The sequence below is a fragment of the Elgaria multicarinata genome, chromosome 10 (assembly GCF_023053635.1).
Source record: "Elgaria multicarinata webbii isolate HBS135686 ecotype San Diego chromosome 10, rElgMul1.1.pri, whole genome shotgun sequence".
NCBI classification, from domain to species: Eukaryota; Metazoa; Chordata; class Lepidosauria; order Squamata; family Anguidae; genus Elgaria; species Elgaria multicarinata.
The window spans coordinates 2,265,983-2,289,276 of record NC_086180.1 but is presented as its reverse complement, the minus strand read 5'-3'; the positions used below and the strand labels follow the sequence as shown (position 1 = coordinate 2,289,276).

The window sequence follows — 23,294 nt, the reverse complement described above, 5'->3', positions numbered from 1 at the left end:
TTCACATGACACACTAATTCATAATGTTTAGCTCAAAATGCTTAACCACAGTGGTTTAGCGTGTCGTCCGAACAGGGTCACACACTCAAATTGTAGATCCAGTCTTGAACCAGGCACAATGGTCAGGACACAGGAAGAGTAATATGGAGAAAGGTCTACAGCCTCCTGGTACTATTATTGATACATAGCGTATGGAAAAAGTAGTAACTGTGTGAAGTGCCTTAAGGTTAGGTGTTTTATTAAAGCAAGTAAGTTCCTTTTTGAACTGGGCTCTGCTCCTGGAAACCGGTAACAGCCTCTGGCTGGAACTGACTAAAACTTTGAATGTGTCTGGAAAGCTAAAGAAAGCAATGCAGTCTTCCTAGTAACATGCTCCTTAAGGGCCATTTCCCCCAGTTAAGCTTGTGTAAACCCTGATGACTCCTGCATGCCCTAGACCAGTGGTTCCATCCCTGTGTCCCGTTTGTGATCTGTCAAATTGCACTGAAATTACCACTAACAGTCATTGGCTCAGACATTCTGGGCATGTAGTGCAGTCTTCTCTAGAACTGTTCCACCATTCTCCAGAACCCTAACATTATGCTTAGAAGAGAATAATGTTAGGGTTCTGGAGAACATAGTTAATAGCTCTCAAGATGAACATGTTTAGATGTCAGTGTAAGCCCTTTCTGATGAGTTAGGCATTTATGTAGCAGTTATTGTCACATGCCATGTATGTATGTAGGCTGCCTTTTAGGATAATAACTTCCCTTCCCAAAGGTGGCTTCTAGCATTCAAATAACAATTCCAAAGTAAAAACCAAATGCTAACATTAATTGCTAATAAGAACCAGCAATAATACTAATGAAATCATATCCAGCCCAGTGAAATCCAATAAATGCAGCTAAAAGCACATAGTAAACTGCTATTAAATCCAAGTCTTTAGAGGCCTTTTAAAGACCAGCGGTGATGAGGTTTGATGTTCCCCAATTGGCACAGTATGCCAAAGAATTGGGGCCCTACTGCCCGGGGGGTGGGGGTGGGTGGGAAACCCACCCCTTCTGTCTGTCAGCCAATTTGCCCACCGATGAAAACATATAAGCAGGACTTCTAATGCTGACCCCAAACTGTTTAAAGTAGACTTCCCAATCTGGAGACCTCCAGATCTGTTGGACTACAACTCCCATCATTCTCAGCTAGCATGGCCAACAGGAGTTGTATTCCAACACATCTAGTGGGCAGCAGCAGCTGGTGCAGTACAGGTGTCACATGATCTGATGGCTGAGCTCCACACCAACACAGAGAGTGGATGCATCTTGTAGCAGTCAAAGTTAACATTTGAAACATCGGGCCTGTGCTTCCTGGATCTGGTCTCACTAGGGCTAACTAAACACAATCTGAAAATAGTTGTCTCGTAGAGTCACGTCCACACACATGCCAGATCTGGGGCTGAGACAGAATTACATGCTGTATGAGGCACATAGGAAGGACATAAGTATCCTGGGGAAAATATGGTTGTTTCCCATTGGCCCTCACAGTGGATAGGTCTCTCTGTATCGTACTGATTGAAAGTATAGCTTCCAAATCACGTGAGGTCCTGGTTCCTCTCTATTTGGCCCTGGTTAGGCCTCATCTAGAGTATTGCGTCCAGTTCTGGGCTCCACACTTCAAGAAGGATGCAGACAAACTGGAGCATGTTCAGAGGAGGGCAGCCAGGATGATCAGGGGTCTGGAAACAAAGGCCTATGAAGAGAGACTGAAAGAACTGGGTATGTTTAGCCTGGAGAAGAGAGGATGGAGGGGAGACATGATAGCACTCTTCAAAGACTTAAAAGGTTGTCCCACAGAGGAGGGCCAAGATCTCTTCTTGATCCTCCCAGAGAGCAGAACACGGAATAACAGGCTCAAGTTACAGGAAGCCAGATCCCGGCTGGACATCAGGAAAAACTTCCTGACTATTAGAGCAATACGACAATGGAATCAGTGACCTAGGGAGGTGGTGGGCTCTCCCACACTAGAGGCCTTCAGGAGGCAGCTGGACAACCACCTGTCAGGGATGCTTTAGGGTGGATTCCTGCATTGAGCAGGGGGTTGGACTCGATGGCCTTGTAGGCCCCTTCCAACTCTGCTATTCTATGATTCTATGATTGTTATGAATTCAGAAGTTGACTCCCTTCCTCTGTTAAGGCAAACCAAACGTATGAGATTGACAGTAGGGACGCTGTGGCCAACTCAACTGGCAGAAGCTCTCCAAGGTTTGAGGGAGAGAGGAGTCTTCCCCAGTCTCCTTTAAGCAGGAGTCCCAGGGTCTTCTAAATACAAAGCTTGCAGTTGGCCACCAAGCTATGGACTCTCCCTCATGGTTGAGCAGAAGCTTCCTGTGGGTAGTTGGTGCTCCTTAGCCGCTTCAGTCATACTCCAAGCCGTCTCATTGGGCCGGCTCACACGAACAAACAGCCCACTTAGCTGTGGTGGGCGCTGCTGCGGGTGTGGCCATGGCTTGTGTCATCCGAACCTGGGCAATAGGGGTTGAGTAAAACAACCCTCACATAATCTATGGTCTGTTCTGTGGATATGCAAGGGTTGTTTAACCCTTGCACAATCCCCGCTGCCGCAACTTGAATATTCAAAAACTGTCCTGCACACCCCATAACCCGCCTTGACTTAAATAAGCCGTAGTGGGCTGCGATGAATGTGCAAACTGGATCTGTGTATTCTCTCTTTCTCTGCAAACTTAAGAGTATGCCAAGTGGGGATGAGAGTTAAGTACTAAGCATTCCGAAAGCGGTGACATAAATGCAGATCTTACTGTGCAGAATTCTGTGAATTCTCTCTTTTTTTAAAAAATGCAGAATTTGGAAAAGTGTCTGATGTCAAAATGACCAGAAAGGGAAGGTTGCAATTTGAAAGTTGCTAATCTGCATATAATTAAATATTTCGGTGTTTAAGATGTTTATGTTTGGTATTGATCAATAATCATGAGCCATAAATAATGCAAAATTTATTCAGCCTTGCAGTTAAAACTTGGGATGAGTCACTAAGCCAGCTGAGTTTTCTGTTGAAACAGAGGCAGAGAGCTGTGAAGAGGGTGCTGAAGCAACTGAAATGGAAGTTGAAGGAAACTCAGCGTCCACTTTGGAGGAGGCGGAAGCAGCAGATGATGCGCTGATGGCTTGCGCAGACGTCGGTGTTGCCACAGGGGACAGTCAGGATGCAGTAGCTGAAGAACTGGACACAGAATCGGAACTGCCCACACAGAACCCTGATGCACCTCCTGATGAAAATTCGGAGAGCTGCAGTGAAGCAACACCTTCGCAATCTTCTGAAAAGCCTGAGAAAGGTAGGAGCCTGATAGAAAGAAGTATCCATTTGTAGCTTTCTGTTGTTGGGGTTTTTTTGGCACTCCTGTTTGCTTCAACCTAATGGCTACTGACATTGACCGGGTTCAGATGACACGCCGCAGCTCCTTCTGGCTTATTTAACTCACAATGAGCCTGCGGGCCCCACTTTGCATATGCAACCCCCACTCGGAGGTTGTTGTGTTGAGCAAACCTGGCAAGCATGGGTTATGTGAGGCTTAAACAACCCTTGGATCACCTAAAAAAGACCATGGGTTATGCGAGAGTTGTTTAACCCTCGCGTAACCCACACTCACTAGGTTCGCACAACATGACAAACCCTGAGCGGGGTTGTATATTCAAAGTGGCAGCCATTCATGCCCCACAGCCTCACTGTGGGTTGTCATGTCATACGAACAGCCCCATTGTTTATATTGGATGGTTTAGCACGTTACATCGGTGCTAAAAAAAACCCACACCCCTGCACTGGCTACTTATTAGCTACTGAACCATGTTCAAGGTTATGTCATTGACTTATAAAACCCTAAACAACCGAGGAAACCTAGCAGAATGCCTTTCCCTAAATATACCTAGAAGACTTTTAAGATCTTCTGGGGAGGCCTTGTTGGTCATTCCACGGTCAACAGTGTCACCATATAACCTCTCAAAAGCGGAAACATCCTTCTCTTTGCATTTCAGGAGGCAGGAAATGTGGTAGGTTTTCAGTGCCTCCTGAAAACACACTTGTTTAAGCAGGCTTTCTCTAGCTTGTTGCCAAGCATAATCATGACAAGATTTTATTAAGTGGCATATAAGTATTACTAATGAATAAATGTCTGGCCAAGGCACTTTCCTCTTTGTCAATTATATAACAAGGCCATGAACTCCTCCTTCAGTGATATAATTGTACCACTGCCCATTGCTGTTTTTTAAAGTTCTAGTTAAATCTGAGCAGATGAACACTGATGCCACTTCAAAAATTTAATATTAGTAATCATAATATGGCACTTATTGGTGTACTGCAGGGTTGGAAAGAAAGTAGATCTTTGGGTAATGTTGAAATGCTGCAAATAAAATAAATAATTTGAAGTGATCAGCAAGGATTTCTGACTCCTAATTGTTTATATAGCGTGTGTGTGTGTGTGTGTATATATATATATATATAAATATAAATTTAACAGTTGCCACAGCCTCTTCCCCATTGCCCTAAATTATATTGCAGAAAGGAAGAAACCTTGGGGGTAACCAGGAATGGACTTTTGTGTGTTAGGACTGTGAGCTCCATTCAGTTCTGGTACTGGGCTCAGAATTCGTTAATTCTAAGTGCCGTTTCCAACAGGCTCCAGTTGGTGGATTTCAGGGTTCTAGTTAAAAAAACAAAGTCTGCCCACTTCTACGCTACTGCCATGTGTTCGACTCAAATGTACACACTAATCAAAATTGTTGCATTAATAGATTTGACTAGCTCAGAATGTGAAGAACCAGAGTCCAAACGGAGAAAAACAGATTCTTCAGAGAAATGCAAGCCCTCAAGCCAACTGAAAGGTAAAATCTGAGGGGCTGCCTTCTAAAACGAAAAGTATTTTTATCGCCTGCTTCCACTTTAGCTGTTTACTGATGCAAAGGAGGTCACTTGTGGTGGACGGTTTGATAATTTTGTCCTCCCATTTGGGTTCTACGATGCTTTGAAATACCCTATTTCTTCGATTCTAAGACACACTTTTTCCCCCATATGAACATCTCTAAAAATGGGGTGCGTCTTAGAATCGCAGGTGTGTCTTAGGGGTTTTTTTCTGTTGGTGGAACTGAAATTGGTGTGTGTCTTACAATCGATGGCGTCTTGCAATTGAAGAAATACGGTAAGTGGTGCAATTTAAGCTGAGTAGGTTTTGTCTTGGTGTCCTGAAGAAGCCGGTCTGAAGCCAGCCACTTTCGCTTATCTCTTTGGGCAGAGTGCCCAGACTGGGAAGCCCGCCAAGAATCAGACAACACAGCACTTAAACGATAAACAATAATGTGTATTCACAGAAGTTAAACACCCAATAGAACAGTCTCTAGTCCTTACGTAAAGTTCCAAGCCAAGTCCAAAATAACAATCCAGGGTTCAAAAGGCACGAGAGAGCAAGTCACCAGAGTCCATAAGCCAGTCCGAGTTTCAAAGGGCAGGAGAGAGTCACGGGGTCCAAGAAGTCCAGAGTCCAAAACGATCCAACAGGAACACGGCAAGGGTCCACGGTCCAGAGCTTCTCCCAGGCAAACCAGATAAGCTCTGACAATTTTCTGGCCTGCGGACTGCTATCTAAATACACCAGCTCAGCCTCACAGCTGTTCCTTGTTCAGCTGGCGTTTATTAGCAATCCGCTTAGATCGGCGTAACGCCTCCTTCTCTGCCCTTTGCTGTTTGAACGAGGGCACGTGTAACAAGTCTGTTTGCTCCTCTTCTAAGTCTGCACTGGATGAGGCCTCTGCTGGCTGTTGATCAGCCAAGCTGGTACTGGGTCCCGCCTGTGGCTGCTCATCCCCAGAGTCCTCATCCTCAGACAACTCACCATTCCTTACACTACTCCCCTCTCCATAATCCCCTCCTGCCGCCCTAGCTGGGCCTGGCTTGGAAGGGTAGTTAAGGTGAAAGTCCTGCACCAAGAGAGGAGCATGCACATCCCCAGCATTCTCCCAGGAGCGCTCTTCTGGCCCATAACCCAGCCAGTCAATTAAGTACTGCAAACGCCCATGATGTTTCCGTGAGTCCAAGACTTGTGCCACTTCATACTCCTCCTCCCCATCCACTAACACTGGGACTGGAGGAGCCTTTGACCCAGCATCCAGCCTCACCCCTGCTGCTGGAACCAATAGAGAACGGTGAAACACAGGGTGAATCCGGAAAGTCCGAGGCAGCTGTAAGCGGAACGCCACCGGATTAATCTGTGCTGTTACTAAAAATGGACCCATAAAACGTGCATCCAACTTCCGGCAGGGTCGATGCCGTGGAAGATTCCGTGTTGATAACCACACCCGGTCACCAACCGTGATTGCCGGCCCCTCCTGCCTCCTCCGATCAGCGCCCACCTTGTAGGCCTCTTTGGCCACCTGCAGCTGCTCCTGCACCATGGATTGCACTGCCTGTAATTCCTGCAACCATTGGTCCGCTGCAGGAACCTTGGTAGCGGGCACCACCGCCGGAAACCACCGTGGATGCATACCACTGGTTGCAAAGAACGGTGTCTGCTGCGTTGAGGCGTGCACAGAATTATTATAGGCGAATTCCGCCAAGGGAAGCAACCCCGCCCAATTGTCTTGTTGATAGTTAGAGTAACATCGGAGGTATTGCTCTAACGTGCCATTTGTCCGCTCTGTCTGGCCATCTGTTTGCGGATGAAAGGCTGATGACATATGCGCTTTGATGTCCAAAACCTGCATCACCGCCTTCCAAAAACGTGCCGTAAATTGCGCTCCCCGATCCGAGACAATCCCCTCCGGCAGTCCATGTAACCTGAACACATTGTCCACGAACAACCGAGCAGTCTCCTGGGCGGTTGGTAACCCTGGACACGGGACAAAATGTGCCATCTTTGAAAAAAGATCGACCACTACAAATATAGTGGTGTGTCCCGCAGACAATGGCAAGTCTGTAATAAAGTCCATTGAAATCACCCGCCATGGACCCACAGGTGTAGGCAACGGATGTAGCAAGCCTGCCGGTCGCCCCCTTATGTCCTTTGCCCGATGGCACACCGGACAGCTCTGGACGTACCGAGCCACATCTGCTTGCACCCTCGGCCACCAAAAGTCTCTAGATAGCAGGTGCAAAGTCTTGTATATGCCAAAATGTCCGGCCGGTCGGCTGTCATGGCACAGCTGTAACACTGAGTCCCTACACACCCCTGCTGGCACATACAAACGACCTCGGTGATATAGGAGCCCGTCTCTTATGTGAAACGGTGCCTTGGCCCCTCCCGCTGCCTGTTCCTGCACCAACGCGTCCTGCCCTTGCACCTGGCGAATCTGTTCCCTCAAAGTCGGGGGCACCTGCGCTGCTGCAAAATGTTCGGGTCGCAGGATCGTTGACCGCACCTCCCTCTCCGTCTGCGCTGCATACTCCGGCTTGCGGGACAAGGCATCAGCCTGGCGATTTTGGGCCCGAGGAATATATTTCAACCGAAAGTTGAAACGCCCAAAAAACAAAGCCCAGCGCTTCTGCCTTTGTGTCAGCTTCCGGGCTGTTTGTAGATACTCCAGATTCCGGTGATCGGTTCGAACCTCTACTGGATACTCCGCCCCCTCCAACAGATGACGCCACACCTCGAAGGCTGCCTTTACTGCCAAGAGCTCCTTCTCCCAGATGGTGTAGTTTCTTTCTGGTGGAGTAAGCTGCCTAGAAAAAAACGCACAAGGCAACCACCCAGAGTCTGCTGTACTTGCCTGCAGCAGAACTGCACCTACGGCGACATCTGACGCATCCGTCTCCACCACAAACGGTTTACGTGGATCTGGATGCTGCAAAATTGGGGCTGCCGTAAACCGCTGCTTCAGCTGCTCGAAAGCTACCTGTGCTGCCGGTGTCCACCGAAACCCCGTCTTGCCCCTCAGCAACTGGGTGATGGGTTCCGCCAGAGTCGCGAACTCTGGAATAAAGCGCCGATAAAAATTCGCGAAACCCAAAAAGCGCTGCACCTCCTTTCGAGTCCTAGGAGACTGCCAGGACAGGACCGCTTCGACCTTGGCGTGATCCATCGCCACTCCTTTTGCAGAGATCTTATAACCTAAAAAGTCCACTTCCGTGAGATCGAACACACATTTGTCTAATTTTGCGTACAACCTGTGCTCACGAAGTCTCTGCAAGACTGCCTTAACATGAGCATCATGCGCCTCCTGATTGGGGGAAAAAATCAAAAAATCATCCAGATAAATAATAACAAAGCGATCCAGGTAGTCCCTGAAAATGTCATTAACAAAATGCTGAAATACGGCTGGGGCGTTGCATAATCCGAACGACATCACCGTATATTCATAGTGCCTATATCTGGTCTGAAAAGCAGTCTTCCACTCGTCCCCTTCCTTGATTCTCACCAAATTATAGGCCCCGCGAAGATCTAATTTGGTAAAAACCTTCGCATGTCGCAGGCGCTCCAAAAGTTCTGGAATTAATGGTAAGGGGTAGCGGTTACGCACTGTGATGCGGTTCAGACCTCTATAATCATTACAGAGACGCAAATCCCCTGTCTTTTTGCGTACAAAGAATACGGGTGCGCCTGCAGGCGACTTAGAAGGGCGAATAAACCCCTTCTGTATGTTGGTCTCCAAAAATTCCCGTAAAACCGCCAACTCTGGTTCTGAAAGGGAATAAATGCGCCCTGCTGGTATAGAGGCCCCTGGTAACAAATCAATGGTGCAGTCATATGGCCTATGCGGTGGAAGCCTATCCGCCTCCTTTTTGTCAAAAACATCCGCAAATTCAGCGTACTTTGCTGGAAGATCTGCGGCCGCAGATCTTGGAACCACTGCCACGGCTGCCTGCACCTGCTCTGGCCAACAATGTTCTTGACAATAGGGTGAAGCAAAAAGTACTTCCCGCCGACCCCATGAGATATGGGGATCATGCTGCGTGAGCCATGGCATCCCCAAAACCACTGCAAAATGTGGTACCGCTGCCACATAGAAACGTAGGTGCTCCACATGCCCCTGGATCTCCAGCCTCAACAGAGTGGTCTGGTGCGTAACTGGCCCTGATTTTAGAAGTCGCCCATCAATTGTCTCCACCTGCCTCGGCTCTGCCAGCGGCTCTAGTGTGAAATTGTGTTGGGAGGCAAATGCCCAGTCCATAAAATTGCTGGATGCTCCAGAGTCAACCATAACTCCCACTGCACACCCCTGAGCCTGCTCCTCTGACAACGTTGCTGAGACCAGTAGAGGGTCTTTTCTAGGTTCTGCATGAGGCACACCTGCCTCTGCCCCCAAAATTCCCAGGCTAGCGACCCCTCCTAAGCCTGGGAAGTCCCGTTTCCCGACAAAGACCCCTTCTGTCCTTTGGCAGGGCAGACTCGAGCAAAATGCCCCCCATGTCCACAATATAAGCACACGCCAGCCGCTCTCCTTCGCTGCTTCTCCGCCGCAGAGAGACGTGCTCTTACAGCTCCCAGCTGCATGGGCTCTTCCCCAATACAGGGCGAGACCACGACTGCAGGTGTTGCTGCTGGCTCCACCACTGGCTGTACTCTCCAGCCTGTTGTTCCTTTTCGTGCCAAACGACGAGCTGATAAGCGAGCATCCATCCGGGTGGCCTGTTCGATGAGCAGAGCCAATGATGTAGGCGGTGCTGAGCGTGCCAATTCGTCCAACAGCTCCTCTGCCAGGCCATAACGAAACTGTGACTGAAGTGCACTGTCATTCCAAGTCAGGTCTTGTGCCAGGAGACGAAACTGAGTAGCATATTCAGCCACTGACCCCTTTCCCTGACGCAACTCCCTTATGCAGTGCTCAGCTGTTTCTGCTTTCACCGGATCTCCCCAGATGGCTGTCATCTCTTTCAGAAACACATCCAGGTTGTCAAGCAAAGGGCTATCCTGATTGAGATAAGGTGTAACCCATTTGCTTGCAGACCCAGACAACAAGGACACAATAAAAGCTACTTTGTGCCCATCTGTAACAAAATCCTCTGGGCGGACCTTGAAATGCAATTTGCAGTTTGCAAGAAAAGTGTCCAGCATTCCCCTTTCTCCGGAAAACCTCTCTGGCATGGTTGCAAAGCATTTACTCCTACGCGGCAGCGGCGGAGGCTGAGAAGGGGCAGCCGTTGCCTGATTTACTTGCGCTTGGAGCGTGATGATTAATTGCGTGAGCTGAGTCACCTGCGCAGCTAACTGATTCTGCTGTTCCACAAAGTTTTCCATCCTTATTTTTTCTTAACAGAAAAAGTGCTGGTTTACGTTGGTCAGAGCTTATTCTGTCCTGAAGAAGCCGGTCTGAAGCCAGCCACTTTCGCTTATCTCTTTGGGCAGAGTGCCCAGACTGGGAAGCCCGCCAAGAATCAGACAACACAGCACTTAAACGATAAACAATAATGTGTATTCACAGAAGTTAAACACCCAATAGAACAGTCTCTAGTCCTTACGTAAAGTTCCAAGCCAAGTCCAAAATAACAATCCAGGGTTCAAAAGGCATGAGAGAGCAAGTCACCAGAGTCCATAAGCCAGTCCGAGTTTCAAAGGGCAGGAGAGAGTCACGGGGTCCAAGAAGTCCAGAGTCCAAAACGATCCAACAGGAACACGGCAAGGGTCCACGGTCCAGAGCTTCTCCCAGGCAAACCAGATAAGCTCTGACAATTTTCTGGCCTGCGGACTGCTATCTAAATACACCAGCTCAGCCTCACAGCTGTTCCTTGTTCAGCTGGCGTTTATTAGCAATCCGCTTAGATCGGCGTAACGCCTCCTTCTCTGCCCTTTGCTGTTTGAACGAGGGCACGTGTAACAAGTCTGTTTGCTCCTCTTCTAAGTCTGCACTGGATGAGGCCTCTGCTGGCTGTTGATCAGCCAAGCTGGTACTGGGTCCCGCCTGTGGCTGCTCATCCCCAGAGTCCTCATCCTCAGACAATTCACCATTCCTTACACTTGGACGCGGAGTGTCCTATGAAAATGGCCTGAACATTTCTAAACACTGACACCCAATGGCTTTATCTATAAGATTTGTAAGAAGGGAGTAACTTCATCTTCCAGACTTCTGGTCTTCCTTTCTGATTCTTGCAAATGGACATAAGGCTGGAGGAGATAAGAGAGCACAATCTTGTGAACCTCAGGTTGTCAGAATCCCCATACATATTTCAGGAAAATGTCTTTTAAAATGTGGTTTGGAAAAAAGGGAAAATTTGGAGGAGGGCCTGCTTTTCTTTGCTATTTGTACTGTGTGTCAAGATACTTCAGGCAACAAGGAACATCTTCAATGTTCAACAGTAATAATTAAAAAAAAAAAGAACAATACTCATTTAGTCAGTCATTGCACCAACTCGAGCTTGGTATCTGTTAACGTTGTTAAAATGATATGCGAAACATTATCATTTTTACAAAAACATATCATTTTTACATGTACCAGCTGGAAATCAGGAAAAACTTCCTGACTGTTAGAGCAGTACGACAATGGAACTAGTGACCTAGGGTGGTTGTGGGCTCTCCCACCCTAGAGGCCTTCAAGAGGCAGCTGGACAACCATCTGTTAGGGATGCCTTAAGGTGGATTCCTGCATTGAGCAGGGGGTTGGACTCGATGACCTTGTAGGCCCCTTTCAACTCTGCTATTCTATGATTCTATGAAACTGTCAGAAACTTTCGACCCAACCTGCAAATTAGCTGTGGTCTTCTGGTTCCTGAGTTCAGATGTAGGCTTCAGGCGGAATGCTGTTCTCTAAGGGCCTCCGTCCTAAAGGGAGCAAGTCTGAGGAAGTCTTTCCCATAAAGGAAGCCAGGCTTTGCGTGTTTTTCTGCGTTTGAGGCAAGCACTGTGGATGGGGTTGGGGATTTTCTCTGACAGACGCAACGCTTTGTCTTAAGAATGCCCAAATTATTCAAACTTACATAAATGACACAATCTGCACTTCACTATTTAGAGTATTTTGACACAAGCTTGCAGTGTCAGATTGAGAGGGGAATGAGCTGCACGGGTGAGAAGATCAATGATCATTGCGGTGATCACTAGAAGCCAACATGGATTTGTCAAGAACAAGTCCTGTCAGACAAATTTGATCTCATTTTTTGATAAGGTAACCTCCCTTGTGGACCATGGGAACGCTGTGGATGTCATATATCTTGACTTCAGCAAAGCTTTTGACAAAGTACCACATGACATTCTGATTAACAAACTAGCTAAAAGTGGACTAGATGGAACAACTATTAGGTGGATTCACAGTTGGCTCCATAATCGGACTCAAAGAGTACTTATCAATGGAACCTTCTCAAACTGGGGAGAGGCAACGAGTGGGGTACCGCAGGGCTCAGTCCTGGGCCCAGTACTCTTCAACATTTTTATTAATGATTTGGACGAGGAGGTGCAGGGAACGCTTATCAAATTTGCAGATGACACCAAATTGGGTGGGATAGCTAATACCCTGGAAGACAGAAACAAACTTCAAAGTGATCTTGATAGGCTGGAGTGCTGGGCTGAAAACAACAGGATGAAATTTACTAGGGATAAATGCCAAGTTCCACATTTAGGAAATAGAAACCAAATGCACAGTTACAAGATGGGGGATTCTTGGCTCAGCAACACTACAAACGAGAAGGATCTTGGAATTGTTGTAGATCGCAAGCTGAATATGAGCCAACAGTGTGATATGGCTGCAAGAAAGGCCAATGCTATTTTGGGCTGCATTAATAGAAGTATAGCTTCCAAATCACATGAGGTACTGGTTCCTCTCTATTCGGCCCTGGTTAGGCCTCATCTAGAGTATTGCGTCCAGTTCTGGGCTCCACAATTCAAGAAGGACACAAACAAGCTGGAGTGTGTTCAGAGGAGGGCAACCAGGATAATCAGGGGTCTGGAAACAAAGCCCTATGAAGAGAGACTGAAAGAACTGGGCAGGTTTAGCCTGGAGAAGAGAAGTTTGAGGGGAGACATGATAGCACTCTTCAAATACTTAAAAGGTTGTCACACAGAGGAGGGCCAGGATCTCTTCTCGATCCTCCCAGAGTGCAGGACACGGAATAACGGGCTCAAGTTAAAGGAAGCCAGATTCCAGCTGGACATCAGGAAAAACTTCCTGACTGTTAGAGCAGTACGACAATGGAATCAGTTACCTAGGGAGGTTGTGGGCTCTCCCACACTAGAGGCCTTCAAGAGGCAGCTGGTCAAAAAAGTTTTGTTTTAACTTTTTAACAAAAGTTAAAAACTGAACATTAAAAAGTATACAAAATTTAAAACCATCAAAAACATAAAAACAACAGTATAAAAACGACGGTATCCATTTAAAAACAACATAAGAAGAGCCCTGATGCTGGATCAGACCACGGGTCCATCTCGTCCAGCACTCTGTTCCCACAGGGGCCAACCAGCCATCGGCCAGGGCAAGGCAGGACATGGTGCAACAGCGCCCTCCCGCCCATGTTCCCCAGCAACTGGTGCACACAGGCTTACTGGATGCTTACTTTATTAGTTGCTGAGGAACATAGGTGGAAGGGTGCTGTTGCACTCTTGTGGGTTTCCCCACAGGTAGCTGGTTGGCTACTCTGAGCACAACGCTGGACTAGATGGATCCTTGATTTGATCCTGCAGGGCCCTTTGGTTCTAAAGTTTTTACTTTTTCAATAAAGAAGCTTTTTGGGAAGTCTCAGTCTTCATCATAGAATCATAGATCATAGAATAGCAGAGTTGGAAGGGGCCTACAAGGCCATCGAGTCCAACCCCCTGCTCAATGCAGGAATCCACCCTAAAGCATCCCTGACAGATGGTTGTCCAGCTGCCTCTTGAATGCCTCTAGTGTGGGAGAGCCCACAACCTCCCTAGGTAGCTGATTCCATTGTCGCACTGCTCTAACAGTCAGGAAGTTTTTCCTGATGTCCAGCCGGAATCTGGCTTCCTTTAACTTGAGCCCGTTATTCCGTGTCCTGCACTCTGGGAGGATCGAGAAGAGATCCTGGCCCTCCTCTGTGTGACAACCTTTTAAGTATTTGAAGACTGCTATCATGTCTCCCCTCAATCTTCTCTTCTCCAGGCTAAATATGCCCAGTTCTTTCAGTCTCTCTTCATAGGGCTTTGTTTCTAGACCTCTGATCATCCTGGTTGCCCTCTTCTGAACACAGTCTTTGTACAGTGCAGAAATATGCCCAGTGTAGGTTACACGTAACAAACTCTCTGTTTTGAGCCTTGTTGCTTCTGAATCATTACAGTAAAAAGAAGTAAAGAACTATTGTAAAGAGACCACTCTGGTCATTATATCCTGTTGGGGCTTCCCCGCCCCCTTGCCTTATCTAGGCAAAATGAACATATGAACTGAATTTGCCCTGGTTCATATTTTAGGCATGTTTGTATTCATTGGTTTGTGTCCTTTGTTTTTTAAGATTTAGATTTCCTTGTCCCAAAGGCTGGCTTTTTCTGTCAGATCTGTTCCTGTTTTTGTGTGGATGAAGCATCTATGAAAACCCATTGCCAGTCGCAGCTTCACCAGCAAAACATGGAGGTAATGCTTTCTCGTTTTTCTTTGGAATTAGAAATACGAGTACTGTAGTTCTTGAAATAATATTAGTGTTTTGTTTTTAAACCACGTTAGAGCGATTGCATTTTTTCCCCCAGGGGTCAAGTGCTGGAGTATTCCCTTGGAATTTTTGTGCAGGAAATAGCTCCCTTGCATTGAATGGAAGTACCTTACTGTAAAATTGATGTTCTTTTCTTCTGGAGTGTTGCGTCAAACACATAAGAGGGCCCATTGACATGTTTGGGTTTTGTGGCATTAATCAATTTGTTTCCCATGTTGTGCTAGACACGGGTGGCAGTTATCCTGCCTAGAATATTGCCCAGCTCGGAGGTGGGCTTTCATCTGCCCATCCTTCATTTATTAAAAAACTGAGTGTGCTTCCCTTTATCATATATGGGCCTGGATGGCTACTGATCCGGAATGCTGTAGCAGCAGAGTTCTTGCATCAGCAGGAGTTGGATTAGATTACTTTAGAGATTCCTTCCAACTCTGATTCTGTAAGATTTCAGGGCAGTAGTTCAATGTAGCTACCAGAGGCATTCAAGTAAGCGTCTGGCTGCCTGTCTAAGCAGCATAAATTTGTTTGATTGGCGGCTGGGAAAATTAGTTATTAGCTCAACTTGATAATGCAAAAAAGACACCATGTGATGTCCCCAGAGGGGAGAAAGGGAGAGATTAGTCTTTTTTATATGCTGGAGGGCCAGAGGAAAAACCGCAGTCATTATTTCCAATTTATCTTAATATGTATACACATGCGTATCAAGGATTGCAACTTACCCCTGCAGAAGAACAGTTAAAATAAAATGTGGTGACACGTCTGTGCTAATCTTAGTCTGTATGAATTTTAAGACTTGAAGGTTCTGCCTGTGTGCTGTCCACCCTCCTGATGTCCAAATTCCCAGGCAGGTATTGTTGGGTACTGGCAAGTTTCTGCCCCTGTCGTAAAGAAACGCTCTTGAAGCCACCGCCCACGGCCCTGCAATGAGAAATCGAAGAAACAGGGTGTCGTGGGAACAATGGAATAGGTGCCACGTAACGCCCCTGCTGCTCCCAATACAGCCACAAGGAATTTCTTAGTTTGTCACTGGTACCAACGGAAGTTTGTGTCTTTCTGCAGAAATTCATGATCAAGAAAGCGGCGGAGGAAGAGAAAAAGGAGGGTGAAGAGGGTGCCGACGAACAGGTTTCAACGTGATATGAAGCGAGAACCTCCTGCAGATTTTATTTAGGGTCCAGTCAGTTCTGTGTATGACGTTCATGGTTTCATTTTGTTCCTTTGCAGAGTTTCATGTTGTACTCACTTCTGTTCATTATAGACAAAAGACTAATTATAAGTTGTCTGGTGGTCTCTGATTGCTTTTCGCACGTGACGCTGGAAGTGTTTGAATGCATGTCCTTACTGTACAGTCAGCACAGTTTCGTGTGGTGCTTTTTATTTGCTCAATGCTGGTGGTTTTGGTTTGCAAGAGAGCCAGATTCGGTGCTATTTACTTTCCTAAGACATCGAACCCGCCGTCACCAACTGGGCGGCCTCCAGTTGTTTTGGACTACAGCTCTAATCCGCTCCAGACAACATGGCCAATGGTCAGCGATAATGCCTGGACAAGGGGGGTGGGAGACAGTGGAAGGCAAAAGAGGGGCAGTTCCTGGGACTCGGACGTCACAGAGAAGTTCCTTTTAACCTTTCAGCCAGGCAGGCAGCAGATGCAGCAGGGGCCCCTGGCCTTCACCCCTGCTCCTAGCCTCAACACCCAGTCAGATGCAAGGAGCACAAGGAATGCAGGAGGAGTCACGCTCCATTTTTTAAAATCTCAAGCTCTTCCCTATTTACAAAGAAATGTGTGGATTTTGGTAAGTTCATAGAATTGTAGGATTGTAGCGTTGGACGGGACCCCATGGATCATCTAGTCCAACCCTCTGCAACGTGCAGGAAAACCAATGAAACCATCCCTGAGAGCTGGCTGTCCAGCTTCTTCTTAAAAACCTTTATGGATGGAGAACCTACAGCCTCCGTAGGCAGACTGTTCCACTGTTGTACAGATCTTACCATCAGGAAATTTTCCTTTCTATTTGATTGAAATCGAGGTAGCTTAAACTTACACCCATTATTTCAGGTCCTAATTTCTGTGGCTATGGAAAATAGTTCTTGACCATCTTCCCTGTGGCATCCTTTAATGTACCTGAACACTGCTCACATGTCTCCCCTCAGTCTTCTTTTCTCCGAACATCCCAAGTTCCTTCAGCCTGTCCTCAAGTCCCTGTATCCTCTTTGTTGCCTCCCTGCCCACCGAATCTATTCTAACCTGTCAATGTCCTTCTGGAAATGTGGTGCCCAGCGTCGTACACAATACTCCAGGTCTGGTCTTACTAGTGCGGAGTAGAGAGGAACAGGGACTCCACACGTCTTTCGTACAATGCTTCCAATAATGCAGCCCAGAACTGTATTTATAAAAATACAACCTGAGTGAAATTCTCACCCATCCCTAACTGAAGGTCTCTGGTTCAAATCCAGAGTACAGCCCCACACTAAGAAAGTGGAGATCCCATACCTGCTCAGGCACATCTAAGCCAATCAGGAGGAGTGCTTGAGGTAGCCAGTCACCTCCCCACCACCCCACACTGTCTGATAGGCTATCCCTGACAGGTAGCATCCCAGCAAGGCTAAATACCTCTCCTCCCCACCACCCCTGGTTGCCTCCATCACCCCGCCAGCTGCATCCATCCCTGCTCGTGCACTGCGAAAGGCCTGCCCCTCATGGTCCAGAGGACCTGAGTGAACAGAGAGGAAGGGGCACTGGCCCTGAATGCATCGAGCCCCTTGTTTGCCCCCCCCCCCCGAGTCCCATCCTGGAGACAGATCCTCCGTGGCTGCCACTCCCTAACAACAAAGGAGCAACATGTGGCAAAGGTAAATCCGCTGTGGCATTGCCAGCCAGTAGGTGCAGCAAGGTTCCTGTGCTGTCCAGCATTTTCTTGACAGCACAGTGTAACAGGTGGCTCCAGCTCCGTGCGAGGGACACACTCACCTGTGTTGCACAAGTGTTTGTCGTGGAGAGTGCGAGAGAGGAGCCTGCCTGCAACAGGTAAGCTGTCAACCGGACAGAGGAACAGCCAAACGGGTGCTGATCGTTGCTGCTGGTCCTGGAGTGGGGCACCTGGTCCCTGCAGAACGGGGTGTTGGGTGGATCCTGTCCTTGCCAGTGGAGAGCTTAGGGTGACGTGCAGAGTAAGGAGCAAAAGGCAGCAGCTGGAGCCGGATCTACGATCCCTGTCCGTGCGGGGAGGGTGTTCTGCCACCTGAGCACTCGGTGGGCGCGTTTCTGCTTCAGCCTCACCACTCCACTCCCCCCACCCCGCTGTTCCTGACACCTGTGGTGCAGGGGCTTGGGAGGAAGAGAGAAACACTATGCAGCAGCTGTTCTGTTCCATGCAACTGGGCTGTGCTTCTGAAAGGCAAAAGTGTTCATTGGCCAGCAGTGGCAATGGTTGGAGCTGCCCCCACTGAGCTGTTTTAGCCCCACCCACACTGCCTCAGAAGTATCCTAGGAATTATCCCATTCCCTTTTTAGAACAAGGCTTGTAAGAGAGTGCGCCTTGTTTGAAAGCAAAATCACACTCCCAGGAGGCTTCAAGAGCAACGGCTGCTGTGTGCCACTAAATTTTGGCAGCGGGGAGCAGGGTGTTTCATGGGGTGGGGGTGGGGATTGCCCCCTGGTTCCTCAGAAATTGGCCACCCCTGCTTTATATACTGGCGGTGTGCTGTGATTGGGCACGGAGTTCCGTCACACCCTGACTTACGCTCTGTCATGACCGTCTGCGTGGGACTGTCGGCACAAAGGTGGCTATTTTTAGTTTTCTTTTTCTCCTTTCATTGAAGTCAATAGGTGATAAATGTGTTGCATCTCATCGGGGACTGGGGTAAGGTCGTGCCATGGACAGGGTCTGGAGGAGTACAGGACGTGGGTCAAGTCTGCTCCTCAGGTTCTGCCCATGTGTCCACCCTGTTCCAGCTGCTCCAGCCTGAGTGTTTAACCACCATACAGCTGAGTTCTACTAGCACCTCTGTCGTGCTGGTGGCCTCTCTGGTGTTCCGCTGGCATAGCAGGGCTTCCATCAAGTCCCTGGAACCCCTCAGCCAGCACATCGGTATACAATTGCCTAAAACCCAAAATCAGTTCAGTTCCTCTAAATTTCAGTATTGCCACATTGCTCTGAAAGGGAATGAGAGAAACCTGTAATTTATTTGTACAACAGCAACAACAATACAATATATTTATTTCTTACCCACCTCTCCCTCTGGATCGAGGCGGGGAACAACATTAAATACAATATAATTCATAAAACTAGTTAAAAGAGCATATAAAACCAATGCAATATTAAAATAATCAGGACATCTTAAAATTCTTAGGTTTAAAATTCATCTGGGTAGGCCTGCCGGAAGAGACTAGTCTTTATGGCGGTCTTAAACTCAGAGAGAGGATTAAGCTGATGAATCTCCTCTGGCAGGCCCTTCCCCAGTCTGGGGGCAGCAGAAGGAAAGGTCCTCTAGGTAACAGTTGTCAGCCTAGTTGTGGCTGGCTGGAGTAAACCCTTCCCAGAGGACCTGAGTGCAGGGCGGATTGTATGGGGGAAGGCGATCCCGCAGGTAAATCCAGTTGAAAATACTTTTATCCCAAAAGATTTGATGTTCTTGCAAGACCGCCAGATCTGTAATTCTCGTGCTCATTATTGCATATTTAGGATATGCCTCTTAACAGCTTGGGAAGTTCCAATATAAAAGGAAGGAAAGGAAGCTCTCGTGCTAGCACTTGAGTCATTGCTGACTCCTAGATGGACGCCTGCTTTTGCTGACGTTTTCTTGGCAGACTTTGTAGCGGGGTGGTTTGCCATGGCCTTCCCCAGTCGCATTTACCTTTCCCCCAGCTAGCTGGGTACTCATTTTACCAACCTCGGAAGGATGGAAGGCTGAGTGGACCTGAGCCAGCTGTCTGAGAACCAGCTTCCGCTGGGATCGAACTCAGGCCGTGGGGAGAGTTTCGGCTGCAGTAACTGCCGCTTACCACTTTGCGCCACACAAAGCTCTTTCCAATGTAAAATCTCTTGGTTATTTTCTTCATGTCGAAGATGGCACTGTTTTATAGCCATATGAAGTCTGAATTCATAATCTTGACCTGCATGTCCTAAGTTGAGACCCAGCAGCTTCTGAATCCAATAAAGTCCTTTTTGGAATTGCCCAAACATATTCATGACTTGGTCAACCCATTTTCAAATACTTCTAATTATATTCCACTCCTTCCTTAACTGCACATTGTGGGTAACCATTTCAAGTATAAAATTCCATGAGGACCTTGTCAGCTTGTTTTGTCCCCTCCCAAATCCACTATCTCAAAGCCGGTACCCGCCCCTATCATTCCCACTTCTCCAAATCTCCCTGGATTCCTGCATTGAGCAGGGGGTTGGACTCGATGGCCTTGTAGGCCCCTTCCAACTCTGCTATTCTATGATTCCCCTGGACGAGGGTCTCCCCCGTCCCCACCCCAACCTTCGTCCCCTGCGTTGGATACTGAAACGTTGGACTTGAACATACTGGAATGCTCACCAAGTGTTACACACGGATCTTTGTGCATTCAGTATTTTGAACCCACCTTGGATCTAGAGTTTAATCTTATGAGCCTATTGTAGTATTCTCTTTTGTGTATGATTCCAGTCTTGTGAGTCCAGAAAGACAGCATTCTTAGGAGGAAGCATCCACCGTGAAATGTTCCACGAGACCTCTATGGAAAGTTACAGCTGGCTGTGCATTTCTTTCAGAGACTGTTGCAAAGGCAGAGAAGACCAGGCTTCAACAGCAGTGTTATCCCATAATAATTTTCTTCAGATCATGTCTCCAGGGCTGATGCTACCATAGAGGCCACTCAGGCGACCACCTAGAGCACCAAGCTAAGAGGGGCACTGGGTGCCACAGCACTCACTTGCATTGTTGGGTGTGAGCCGGCCCGAGGATTCAGCTGGGCCTGGGCGGGTGAGATGAGGCCCCACGCCCACCCAGCTGAAGCGAAGCCAGGGACATGAGGTGGGGCGGCGGCTCCACATTCGGACTTCTGCCCGGAAGCCGCCGCCAGAAGAAGAAAAACCACGTGGCGAGGTCGACCTTGGCTCAAGCCAGCCTCTGCCTTACTCCCGAGAAAAGGGCACTGGATCGCCTTGCCTCTCTCCTCAAACTGGCCGCGATGTCCAGGCAGGAGGGCAAGCGGGACTCCCTCTCCCTTCCCCCAGGAAAGCTACGGGCTTGTGGACTCCTTGCAAGGCAAACTCTCCTGCTTCCCGATCCTGCGCGTGTGGATCAACGGGACTTGCATCCGAGAAAGCGTTGCACCGGGAGGCACCAGTGCGGCCTGATCCGCCTATGCCTCCTTACTCGGAAGGCTTATTCCCCCGAGTAAACGTGCAGAGGGGAACGGGACGCCCGGCTGCATAGCGGGTTGCGTTCGTACGGAAGTAAGTCCTGGTGAATTCCAGACGGCTCGGTCCCAAATCGAAGTGAGTCAGTCCCAGCTCTCCACTCGGCACACACGTTCGGACTTCCACGCAATTTGGGGTGGGTGGGTTTGCAAGTAGCTCGCTTTGCCTAGGGCGCAAAATAGTCTGGCACCGGCCCTGCATGTCTCATATCTCGGGAGAGTGCAAGTTCGTATCTCTATACCTGATGTACCTCTAGGATCATGTCTTTGTGCCATTTGGGCGTGGACAGGGTTTAGATGCAGTTCTGGGTACCTGAAATCTCAGATCTTGGCAATGCCAGACATTATAGGGCTGAGCTCCATGTGATCAGCAAAACCCAATGGATGCAGCTCATGTGGGGATTGCACAATTCAGAGTGCTGGTGCAGGATAGTATCTTCGCATGCCCCCATCAGAACATACAAGCGCACACAGAGACTTAACAAAAAAGTTGAGTCAGATCAAACTGCTAGGGCTGGACCTTGGAGACAAAGTCTTGGGCTCCGCAGCCCAGCCCCCCCCAAGTGCCATCCCCCCCAAGAGAGCAGCAGGTGATGGACAGGGGCTAACAGGCCCAGCAGCCGTACCTGGGCTGACATGGGCCTGCCAGAGCCTGCTGGAACTGACACACTGGCTGCAGCATCCTCTGTATTTTCAAGAACGTTTCATAGCAATCTTCCTGGAGCAAAATGCTGCTTCATTTCAAGTAGCTCCATTTTATTCCTGTAGTCCTGATGCTCCTGTGTTTTGAGTGAGTTTATAATGCAAAACTGCACCCGCTCAGGGTATTTCTTTTTTCTTTTTTTGCCAACCCTGATAAAAATATGTTTTTGTTTTGCCATAATATATCGCGAATATAGAAGTGGTTGTAAAACATGGAATGGGGGCAGGGGAGAAATATTAGTTTTGCTTTACAACAGAAATAATACAACACGGTCATCTAAAGCTCCAGGGTCTAGAATTGTCTTGCTGGATCACTGATGCTGTTTCTACCAGTGGCCGCCCAGATTCCTCCGAGGATCAAACAAGCAGCACATGATGGCAACAGTCCTTCAACAAAATGGCAAGGAGGTTCAATGTAACCTAAACTGGCAGCAGAAATCCCTGATTGTGCTACAGCAGCAAACAAGGCAAATCCATCGAGAGTATTGCGTCCAGTTCTGGGCTCCACAATTCAAGAAGGATGCAGACAAGCTGGAGCGTGTTCAGAAGAGGGCAACCAGGGTGATCAGGGGTCTGGAAACAAAGCCCTATGAGGAGAGACTGAAAGAACTGGGCATGTTTAGCCTGGAGAAGAGAAGATTGAGGGGAGACATGAGAGCACGCTTCAAATACTTAAAAGGTTGTCACACGGAGGAGGGCCAGGATCTCTTCTCGATCCTCCCAGAGTGCAAGACACGGAGTAACGGGCTCAAGTTAAAGGAAGCCAGATTCCGGCTGGACATCAGGAAAAACTTCCTGACTGTTAGAGCAGTATGACAATGGAACCAGTTACCTAGGGAGGATGTGGGCTCTCCCACCCTAGAGGCATTCAAGAGGCAGCTGGACAACCCTCTGTCAGGGATGCTTTAGGGTGGATTCCTGCATTGAACAGGGGGTTGGACTCGATGGCCTTGTAGGCCCCTTCCAACTCTATTTGATGATTCTATGATTCCATGCTAGGTGTTATTAGGGAAGGGTCTGAATATAAAATGGTCTTTCTCATAACCTCTTTATATCTATGGTGTGGCCCACTCTGGAATAGTGCACAGTTGTTTCGCTTGCACCATTTCACAAAGATGCAGAAAAGTCGTGGGAAAGCTGCAGAGAAGGGGAAACGGAAGATTGGGGGCTGGAGCTGCAGCCCATCCAGGGAAAGGTGAAACCATGTGTGGCAGTTTAGTTGTGGGGGCGGGAAGACGACTGAAGCAGGGACATGATGACAGCGGCCTGCATGCTGTGGAGCAAGAGGCGAGGGAGACATTTTTTGCCCTCCGATGGCCCAGGAGTGGAAATCCCCTCTGGTTTCCTCTCCCCCTGGAGAAATCTGGCCAGCACTGTGTGTGCCAGGATATTTCTGGGAAGGGCTCGGATGAGTAATAAGCCCCCACCCCCGGTTTAAAAAGGCTGTGCCCGGAGCAGAGCCGCGCCTGGGCAGTGGGATCGGATGAGCTGCACCTGTTGAGCCTCTTCAAGCGGCCATCGCTGGCTCCAAATGGCGCTGGGGGAAATGAAGTCTCCCTTCCTGTCCTCACTCCCCACCCCACACACACTTGGGGTCCCATGAAAAGCCTCTCTGAAGGGTGGGGAGCAGGGTGGGGCAGGG

The 23,294-nt window shown here is 48.3% G+C and overlaps 1 protein-coding gene across 1 annotated transcript in view; it reads left to right on the top strand.

Annotated features, from left to right (window-relative positions):
• The window catches only part of ZNF638 (zinc finger protein 638), a 60,114-nt gene extending 44,291 nt beyond the window's left edge, over nucleotides 1-15,823 (top strand). Inside the window, exons 22-25 of the mRNA XM_063135862.1 lie at nucleotides 3,047-3,319; nucleotides 4,773-4,862; nucleotides 14,356-14,474; nucleotides 15,607-15,823. Of these exons, the coding sequence (XP_062991932.1) occupies nucleotides 3,047-3,319; nucleotides 4,773-4,862; nucleotides 14,356-14,474; nucleotides 15,607-15,684 (560 nt within the window). The 3' untranslated portion in view covers nucleotides 15,685-15,823. The remainder of the gene's footprint in view (nucleotides 1-3,046; nucleotides 3,320-4,772; nucleotides 4,863-14,355; nucleotides 14,475-15,606) is intronic.
• Nucleotides 15,824-23,294: the final 7,471 nt, after the last annotated feature.